Below are 10,435 nucleotides of genomic sequence, written 5' to 3'. Positions count from 1 at the left end.
ATGCTCCAGCACGGAGTTCCTGAGGGCAGGCCTGAGACCCAGAGCCCCCCGTGGCCCCCCACGGCCCCTGGCCCCCAGGGACTCCGTGGTCAGGATCAGCAGAGGGGGGCTGCCCTATCTCAAGCTCCCTCTGGTCTCTGTCTCAAGCCCCAGAGGGCCTGGGAGTGGGAAGGTGCCACGAAGCTGCCCGTACATATCTGTCACTGAAATACCCTAAGAAACAGCAAAACACTCATGTTTATTGAGCATCAGCAGCCACCCACCAGGTGCTTTCACCTAATGCAGTTCTCACAACCCTGAGGCAAACAGATCTCTGTCCCCATTTTACAGATGAGGAAACTGAGGCTCAGAGGGGGGTGGTGGAGGCCCCTTCTACCCAGCTCTGATCACAGAGGCGACCTCACTGGTTACTCACACCACCCCCACCCCTGGGGGACGAATGGGAGCCTGGGGCCTGGCCGGTATCCGGAAGGCTCTGCTCCAGGAGGCTCAGTGCCAGATCTTAATGTCGCCCTCCCAGGAGCAGGTGGCGAGGACAGAGGGCAGCACAGGGTGGAAGGTGGTACCAACGCAGGCCTGCGCGTGCCCTTGCAGCGTGCGCGCCCGGCTGGCAGTACGGAAGCTGTACAGCAGGACTCGGCCGTCGGCACTGCCCGTCACCAGCAGGTCACCGTCTGGGGAGCACTCGCAGCCCACTGAGTAGCCTTCTACCTGCAGAAGGCAACACGGGGTGAGCGGGCCACACGGCAGCTGCTCCGCCAGGCAGCCCGTGAGGCGGGGGGGGGCGCCGTGCCCACTCCGTGGAGGAGCAGTCTGAGGCTCGGAGCAGGGCGCCCAGCATCCCCAAGGCCAAGGCCCGAGCTCCTGCCAGAAAGCCGGCGTCCCAGCGTGGATCTGGTCTCACGCAGTTTAGTGGAACGCAGCTAGAACAGCTTCAGCATAGCTGACGGTGCCTGGCCTCGCCAACAGCCACCAGGTCCCCGGCCCCTTCCGCCCAGTGAGGCAGGCCTCAGTGGGGCAAGGGGATAGATGCAGAAAAGGCCCCCTCCCCTGTTCTGTCCTGTGCTCCCTCCCTCACCCCCATGACATGCCCCCACTGAGCCCACAAGTCGGGGAAACTCTTTCCTGCCCAGCCCCTGGGGACTGGGGGCAGGGCCAGATGTGGCCCAGGGCCTTTGAGGACCACCAGGCCACGTGGCACGTGGGCACCTGCGAAACGGAAAACAGAATCCTCCCAGAAAGAAGGTCTGTGCACTCCGGGGCCCCAAGTCCACCGCTGCTGTCGTCTGGAGGAGGCTCTGGGGCCGGTGCTCCGTTTTAACCCGGGGCAGAGGAACAGAGTACCTTGTGTCCTTCGTAGCGCCGCCTTCTGCTCATCCGGTAGGGCCACACGGCGGAAAAGAGGGCCAGGTAGTTGCCGTTGGTCTGTGCCAGGAACACGGGCTCCCGCGGATGCGAGGCGAGGCTGGGGCAGGTGTATCTCTCCTGAAAGACGTGAGGCCACAGGGAGGCAGGAAAAAGGCCCCAGCTGGGCCTTCTGCCTCCGCCAGGCACGTCACCCAGCGCCCTGCTCCTGGAGCCTTGGGCCCCACCCCCAGGCCTGGCCTTAGAGGTCTGCACGGCTTTCCTGCGGCTGCTTAACAAGATGCCACAAACTCGGTGGCTTAAAACTACACACATTTATTCTCTTAGAGTCCAGGAGGTCAGGCGTCTGCCATGGGTCTCCCTGGGCTAACATCAAGGTGTCAGCAGAGCCGTGTTCCTTCTGGAGGCTCTGGGGGGGGTAATCTGTTTTCCTGTCCTTACTGGCACCCCTTGGTTCACGGCCCTAGTGGTGGACGGAAAAATGACCCCCACACTCCCATCCACGTAGCGGATTCCTGGGACCGGTGAATGTCACCTTATATGGCAAAAGGGCGGAGGGGGTGTCTTTGCGGATATAATTAAGTCAAGCATCTTGAGGTGGGGATGTCATCCTCTATTACCGCCCTAAGTGCACTCATGTGTGTCCTTGTAAAGGGAGGCGGCCAATCACACTCACAGATACAGTGGCAGGGGTCTGAAGAGGCCAGCGTGAGGAAGAGGGGGCAGACTCCCCCCGAGCCTCCAGAAGCAGTGCGCCCTGACAAAACCTCGATTTCAGCCCAGGGAGAATGATCACAGACATCTGGCCTCCAGGACGGAGAGAGAGAACGTGTTCGTTTTGAAGCCAGCGACCGCGGTACTTTGCCACGCAGCGCCAGGAAAGAAGTCCGCACGCCCGCCTGCCCCCGCCCCACCTCCACGGTGAGCTCTCGGGGAGGCCCCAGCCCGGCCCAGGCCCCCTTCGCAGCCCACACGCACAGTAGCTGGGAAGGTGGACGGCCGGGGAGAAGACAAAGGCGTGAGCAAAGTGTTCAAAGCACAAGGCAAGGAGCTGTCACCGTCTGACGGGCTGCATCACATGGAAACGCCCCTAGCAACTCCCTTCTCCACGGCATCTGGCCTTCGCTTTATTCCAAGTGTTGTCCTGAGGCCACACTGTCTACAGGAGCCTACCTCAGAGAGCAAAGCGGGGGCAGCTGGAACACAGCTGCACACTCTGTGTCCCTCAGAGGCTCAGAGGCCACGCTGACCGGGGAACAAGTTCCATGGCATGCTCTGCGAGCACAGCACCTGCTCCCCACGCAGAAAGTGAGTGGGTGCGGTCTGTAGGAGGGTCAGTGGCCTGCCATGTGGCACTCCCATCCACCTCCCCTGGGTGCCTGTTCTGCACGGGCTGTTGGACGCGGAAGGCCAGAGTGGCCAGACACGCCCACGCAGCCCCCTCCCGGAGCTGGTGCTTCTCCCCGGGTTGCACCAGGACCCTGCAGTGAAGGTCTGGAGGCTGGTGTGCGCAGGGTCACTTAGAACCCTCCGAGAAGAGGAAATGCGGGGATGGGGGGAAGGTACGTATGTACGCCTAACACATATTTTTTAATTTGGCGGGGGGGAGCACCGAAGAGATTAGCTACGGCTTATTTGAAGTCTTAAAAGGTGATGGTGATCGTAATGGCGATGATGGTGGTGATGGTGGTGGTGGTGGTGGTGGTGGTGATGATGATGATGGTGATGAATGTGATGGTGATGAGGGTGGTGATGGTGACGGTGATGATGATGACGGTGATGGTGGGGATGGTGACGGTTATGGTGGGGATGATAGTGGTGGTGATGAGGGTGGTGATGGCGATGGTGACGATGTTAATGACGATAGTGGTGATGGTGACAATAGGTAACGCGTTTATGGAGCACCTCCTCCTGGGTCTGGCACTGTGCTAGATCCTTTATAAGTGTTATTTCCTTCAATTCTCAAAACCACTCTATGAGGTAAATATATTCTCGTTCTCAATTTCCTGAGAGGAAAACCAGAATCAAAAAGGCCAAATAATGGGCCCAGGGGCCCAGGGGCCCCGGCTTGTGAGTGGTGAATCCAGGACTTTAACACCAGATCCAGCCTCAGGTCGCGGCTTGCACTTCCAAGTCACAGTTCCTGCCCAAAGCACTGAACAAAGGTGGGGCGGAAACCCGTGTGGGCTGCATGGGGTGGTGGAGGGAAGGCAGGAGCGCGTGGGCTGTGTGGCTGTCCTCCATCGATCCGGACGGGGGGCCCCTCCACACCCTTCCCCTGTGGGGTGGCCATGCCGGGCAAGGGACACGTAGGAGAAGTATGGAGGTGCTGTTTTCTGCACTCGTCTACCCCCACCCCAGGGATTTCAGGCACCTGGACGATCTCTAAAGAGCCTGCCTGCTGAACCATCTCCCACAGGAAGTGATCTGGGATCCCAGACAGCCTAGGGCTACTTAGACACAGCCTACAGCTGAAGCAAACTGAAGAGCAATGCCACATAAGGTTTCTCACGTGGAAAATCTGGTTGGAGATTTTGGCAGAGCTCCGGAAATCCCAGGCAATAATGGTGCGGTCAGCAGAGTCCCGGCTCGAAGCGTCCGTGCTGCTCAGAAACTCAGAGCCTTCCTGGAGGAAGAGGATGTCCAAGGTCTGCTGGATGGTTGCCTTGTAGCTTCTCACCACCTGCAAGAGATGCACCTGTCATGCTGTGGGCCCCACGAGTACAGGGCGGGCACCCACGGGGAGGGCCACCAAGAGCCCAGGCAGCAGATGGGGTTCAGCAAGGGCCGTGCCGGGCTGCTAGGACATACCTCCCGCAGCCTGGCTTCGTGGCCCCTCCCCACAGACGGTCCTCCCTGTCACGTGCCTGCCCCACATCTATTGGCGCACGGCCACCAACCACGAGCTACCCAGGGAGGCATGATGACCTCTCAGACCACACCAGTCCCGGGGACAGCAGCTAGTGCCTGATGAAAGTGAGCTCAGGGAAGGGCCCATCGCCCAAGGGCACCTAAAGGGCATCAATGATGCCCACTGATACCAGGCCACATGTTACGAGAGTGTCTTGCTTCTTCTTCTCCTTCTTTTTCTTTTTTTTTTAATGTTTATTTATTTTTGAGACAGAGAAAGAGCATGAGTCAGGGAGGGGCCGAGAGAGAGAGAGAGAGAGGGAGACACAGAAGCAGGCTCCAGGCTTTGAGCTGTCAGCACAGAGCCCGACGCGGGACTCAAACCCCCATGAATGGTGAGATCATGACCTGAGCCGAAGTTGGACGCTTAACTGACTGAGCCAACTAGGAGCCTAGCAACTGAGGGTGTTGCTTCTAAAGACGTCACATAATTCACAGCCCACAAAACCGCAGCCTATTCTCTCTGGAGTAGTAACTGTATTGCAAAGAGCCGGAGCTCTTGGAGACCGTAAGGCAGAACCACAGTACATATATTAGCTTTAAAGACACTTTTTACTTCCTAGCATCATGGCCAATAGTTCATAGCCTCCTGTCTTGTAAACCAATGCGATCGAGTACCCAGCGGTTCTGTTTTCCCCAGAGCATTTGATAAACACTCACTTTCCATTCTAAAGCAACTGGTTCGGGTTAGGGGCAGGTCCCAGTATCGGGACTAACAAGTGTCTCCACTTAACAAACTCACAGACCTCACGACTTTCAATTGCAATACTCAGCAAGAGGCCAGTACAACGCGGCCTCAGGCCTTCCTGGCCGGCCTGTTTACCAGCTACCTGGGCGCCACCATGTGGCCACAGCATACACACGGTTCTCTGGTCCCTCTGTCTGCTGGCTGTGAAATAAGAAGTCTCGACAATTTTTTCTTTAAAGTGGCGTTTACCACCTTCAAAGTATTATCGTCCTCTTTCAAATGTACATAAGTCAAATCCATGTCACGTGTAGCATTCTATAAAGTCAACTTAGGCAGTTCTGAGACCCATTCTCCAGATGAGGAACACTGAGGCTCAGAGATGCAGGGATTTGCTCCAAGTCCCACCGTCAGGCGGGCGGGCTTCTCCCTGTCCCTGCTGCTTCCCTTGGGCCCACAATCCAATCTCCTACTGGCCACTTCTTACCTCCATAAATTAGGGGACAGCTTCCTGGGGGAGGGGAGGGACAAATGGCTGTTCTCTGAGCTTCTTCAGAAGCAACTCCCAGGTAAGGCGACCGCAGGGTAAGCCCCTTGAAGCCCGCAAAGTGGCACGGACACAGAAAAGAGAAGGCGGCCCTGCAGACCTCTGGACACAAGGCAGAAAGGCAGCCCATGGCCACTCCCCAGCCCTGAGCCTCCCAGAGGGGAGGGAGTCTCCTTGCCCCTAGCCAGAGGGGCTCAGCAGGGGTGCTGCCAGATGCTCCTCCGCCCAGTCTGAGGCTGGGGCCCGGGGAGGGGGCCTGCGTGCCCTCGAAGTCTCCAGTATCCAATCGTGTCAGTCTGCACAGCATCCGGACTCACAACAGCACCACCCCAAGGCCACGTTTAGAATCCACTTTGGTGGGGAAGAGAGGGGAGGGGAGGGAGTGGTGCCCCATAATCACAGCTCTGGAGCCGTCTCTTCGCCAGCTCCTCCCACCCCAGTGCCATGACAGTCACCCCTCACTTCGACACCCTCCCCACCAGCCACCCCAGGCCTCTGTCTGCCTAGGCCGCATCAGTCCTCAACGCCCTCCTTCCGCTTTTCCCAAAGCCCTCTCCATCCCCACCATTCGGGGGGGGGAGCAGCGAATCCAGAGATGGCCGGGGCAGTAAGTGCCAACAGAAGAGTATGTCTGGCCCGACTCATGTCCCCGGAAGTGGCCCGTGCCCTGGGCAGCCTGTCCTCTCTGGGGGCACGGAGTGGCCCACGCAGAATGGCCACCGGAGAGCACCCACAGACGCTGGGCGGGTCCCAGCTCCCGGGCAGGGCCGTGAGCTCCTGCGGGCGGTTCTGGCCTTCTCGCTGCAGCCCCCCTCCAGCCACCGCACGGTGACCCCCACAGGGGCTCGGGAAACACACTGACCCAGGCAAGGACGGAGGAAGGAGAGGGCTCTCCCTGAGTGCCCAGGAAGCGGCGCTGGCCCGGGGTTCCACATAAATTACCTCATGGGGACAGCCGGAGGGCGACACGGAGGCCCGGGAGGAGCAAGGTGCCGGCCCTCGGCTTGTGCGCGCCACACCTGCCTCCCAAGACAAGCTTTCCAGAAGAATGGAAACCACCGTTCTGCACATTTCCTGAGAATGGATGCAAACGGCCCGATTCGTCGGGGCGCCATAAAACTGAGTGGCCGGGAAACAAGCCTGTGACGGGCAATCCCTGCCAATAACGCTGCTGTAAGTAGAAGGCTGACCTTTGAGGCGGTCGCTGCCGGACGTGATTTACTCGCCTTCGCAACGGCTCCTGCCCCGGCAAAGAGCAGAGGAACCATCTGTGTGTCTAGCTGGTGGGTTTTATGGCGACCTCAATTACACTGACAGCTGGGACATCCCATCCCAGGGGCGTGGGACGGCGCCACGCAGCCCTCACCGGCAGGATCCGGAAGGGAGCCCCGCCCGGACTCTTCTGGCAACCGGGGGCCTCTGCCAGGTAAGCCGATACTGGGCCGAAGGTTTCTGGCGCTGGGGCAGGTGGCAGACGTGATCCACACCATGGCAGACTCGAGCAAGATGAAAATCACCGGACATCCCTGAAATCCCACGACTGCCTGGTCGTCCGGACAGACCTGGGAAACTCCGGGCTGACTCTGGTTCATCCAAAGCACAGATTTCCCTGCCTCGCGTCCCTGCCACTTCCCAAGTATGTGGGGTTGGGGCGCAGGCTAGGCTCGGGTCCTGGCCTTTTGGTCGTCACCACGGGAGGCCTGGACGACAGGGGCGAACCTCTGCCTCTGAGCGCTGCTGGACCTCAGAGCGACGGAAGACTGGGGTGTACTGGCCCCCTGACCCCACCCACCACTCCCCTGCACCCAAACCTGGGGAAACGCAAGGGGAGACACTGCTCTGGCTCCCGCGGGACGCCGTGCTCCCTCAGCCACCCGCCTGCCCCACAGGATCGTGTATCTGTGACACTGGGTTGCCTTTGGGCAGTGCGGGGTCTGCGGGCTGCGGACATTACTCAGGTGTGTTGGATTAACCACCGGATTTGTGAACAAAAGGAAAGTTCGAAAAGTAGGCACACTGAGGTCTCCGGCTCCCAGCAATATCCCGGCACTTGGGGAGGAGCCAGCACACGTGAGGCCGCCGCCACTGGCCCCGTCAGGCACCATTCACAGGGTCCGCCTGAGGCCCTGGACATGGGAGACGAAGGAGACCTGACTCCCTGGGAACTCTGAGACAGTGGTGGGGGTAGGAGGCAGAAGCAGAGCGCTGTGCTCAATGCCGCATCATCGCTGGCCCCGTGGAGGCCGACAGAGGCCTCCCTCCCCAGTGAGAGGGCCCCAGGTCCCCGGCGGCCACCTCGGTGTGCAGCCCGATGGCCTGTTGCTGACTCTGAGGTCCCGGGCAAACCCCACCCCTCTGCTTCAGCCTCCACACCTGTAAGTGGGGGACAACCGGGCCGCAGCCTGGGAGCAAACAAGAGCGGTGACCGTGCCCGGCTCAGGGGCCAATGCGCACCAGAGCCTCACATACCTTCTCCTCCAGGGCCGGCTAGAACCAGAGTCCCAGCATGGAGCTCTGGGTCCTTGCTTAAGTCCCTTCTCCCCACAGTTCCATTCCTTCTCCCCGAAAATAAACATCCGGGTCTCTGCAGATGCTAAGAGGTCAGGAGTCTCCGCATGAAGGCAAGCTGGAGACGTGAGCAAAGGGCCTGTTTCTATAGCTTAAATTCACACAAGTAGCCAATCACAAGGCACAGTGTGCACCAAAAGTACTCTGCTGATAAGTTCACGAAGGACCAGAAATCTACATTTTAAAAAAATAGAAAAGAAGACATGATTAAGTTTTTCTATTCCCCCCGGGGCTGGGGGAATCGCTCCCAAGTCATGACTCTGAGGCCAGAAGCAATGAGAAAAACATGGGTTAACCTGGCTACATGAAAATCATCATAATAATTTTAAGAACTATTGTACGGCATGAAAAGCAAGTAAATAAAAAAGTAAAAAAGACAATCAGGAGGAAAATTTGCAAAGGTTACTATCCCTAATACACAGGTTCTCAAAACAGATGAGAAAGACCCAGCACATCTACAAAAAAAGGCAAGAAAAGTGAACAGAGAATTCATATAAAAGGAAACGCAATTGGTCCTTTGATCTTGCTCATAATGAGACATGCAAATTCAAATCACACAGAGATACCATTTCTTACCTATCAAATTACCAAAGTCCCAGTTTGACAACACACTCCATTAGGTGGCTGTGGGGCATGAGCTAACTGCACACACTGCTGACAGAAACACAAAACGCTACAATCCCTGCGGAGAGAACTGGGGCAACGTCGAGCAAAATAACATATGCCTTGTTTCTCAGCAACGTGCATGACCCAGCAAACCAACTTGTAGGAACGGTCCCAAAGGTACACTGGCAAAACCCCACAAAGGTGTAAGTACGCCGCCGCTGAAAGCAGCAATACTTCTACACACGACGCAAATGTACGGCCACAAAGGATCAGCTGAGTAACCCTTGGCGCATCCACACTCCAGAATGCCACGGGCTGGAGACAGTGCAGCCTGTCCACCTGCCTAGCTACGGGGCGGCCTCCAAGGCATACTGCCTGGTGCGAAGGGCAGGTGGTGGAAAACACACGCGTAAGTCAGTGGAAGAGGCGACGGGAACGTGTGTGTGTGTGTGTGTGTGTGTGTGTGTGTGTGTGTGTGTTTACATCCATTAAAAACGGCAGGAAGATAAACCAGGAACTAAATAAATGAATGAACGGAGGAAGAGAACAGAATAGTGGAGACAGGAGTAGAGGTGGAACTCTTAGGGCTTCTGTAAAGGGCCAGACGGTAACTATTCTGCAGTCTGGGGCCACATACAGTCACGGCTACATTCTCTTCCGTGTGCGTGTGCGTGCGTGCATGTGCACCCACATGTGTATGTTACAGCCATCTCAGAACACAGAAATGGTTCTCAGCTCCAGGACCGTATAAAAATGGCAGCAGGCCAGACCAGGCCCACCAGCTTTCCAATCCCTTCTTTAGAGCCATGTATATATTTTATAAAATTATGCAACAAAATTAACTGAAAGCAGTCTCTAAAATGTGAAAGCAAAATTAAGCTGATAAAACTAACCGTGTATTGAGCTGGTAGCTTAACCACGTAAATCGGATTTATTTTAGGAAACATTAAAAGCATAGTCATTTAATGGCACATCCTTAGATGAATATACATTCTGAACGGAAAATCAGTAATTTAGACATACACTAGACATACATTATGGACAAAAAGAACCACAAGAAATATTAAACTGCCTTCAGTCACTGCACAGCTAGCATTGACATGTACCAAAAAAATTGTGCAAATGCAGATAGAAATAAAAATTTCCAGTATAAAAAAGAGAAAATATATAAAACCAAAGAAGTTAAAGAAAAATTCTATAATCCTAAATTTGAATTAGGAAAATCAGTATACACAATGATATATTTTTTCTTTTTTTCCCTTTTCTTTCTTTTTTAAGATTTTGTTTACGTAATCTGTACACCCAACATGGCGTTTGAACTCACAACCCTAAGATTAAGAGTCGCACGCTCTACCAACTGAGCCAGCCAGGTGCCCCTGATGTACTTTTTCTTAATAACAGAAACATCTCCTAGCTCTGTCCATAGAAAGGGCCTAGAAACAAGGAGCAACCACATCACTCAGATTATGGTCTTCAAACCCAGATAAGCAAAAGTGACACGGATGACAGATGTCGGCACCACACCGGTGCCTATAACGGAGGAAAGAGTGATCACGGTTAGTAGAGACGTGGAGGACGTCGGCCTGAAAGGCACAATGTCTGAGATGAAAAATACGTTAGGTGGTGTTAACAGCAAATGAGACACTGCAAAACCATTAGTGAACTAGAAGACATAGCAACTGAAATCATTCAAAATATACCAGTGACAAAAACAGACCGGATTTAAAGATGAAATCTAGTTTTAACCCAAAACG

At 55.7% G+C, this 10,435-nt stretch overlaps 1 protein-coding gene across 12 annotated transcripts in view; it reads right to left on the bottom strand.

Moving 5' to 3' along the window:
* Nucleotides 1-219: 219 nt before the first annotated feature.
* Nucleotides 220-10,435, bottom strand: part of WDR25 (WD repeat domain 25) — a 139,386-nt gene continuing 129,170 nt past the window's right edge. For 10 of the 12 annotated variants that reach the window (XM_053224941.1, XM_027066617.2, XM_053224943.1 and 7 more), the window contains 3 exons: nt 3,878-4,048; nt 1,345-1,485; nt 220-711 (listed from right to left, as the gene is read on the bottom strand). In XM_053224941.1, the coding sequence (XP_053080916.1) occupies nt 490-711; nt 1,345-1,485; nt 3,878-4,048 (534 nt within the window). In that variant the 3' untranslated portion in view covers nt 220-489. Of the gene's footprint in view, nt 712-1,344; nt 2,173-3,877; nt 4,049-10,435 lie in introns of those variants that run through there. The other 2 variants (XM_027066620.2, XM_053224944.1) reach the window with 2 other exon arrangements.

The sequence above is a fragment of the Acinonyx jubatus genome, chromosome B3 (assembly GCF_027475565.1).
Source record: "Acinonyx jubatus isolate Ajub_Pintada_27869175 chromosome B3, VMU_Ajub_asm_v1.0, whole genome shotgun sequence".
In the NCBI taxonomy this organism is placed as follows: Eukaryota; Metazoa; Chordata; class Mammalia; order Carnivora; family Felidae; genus Acinonyx; species Acinonyx jubatus.
The sequence above is the reverse complement of the archived record's forward strand: the minus strand, read 5'-3'. Positions and strand labels throughout refer to the sequence as shown.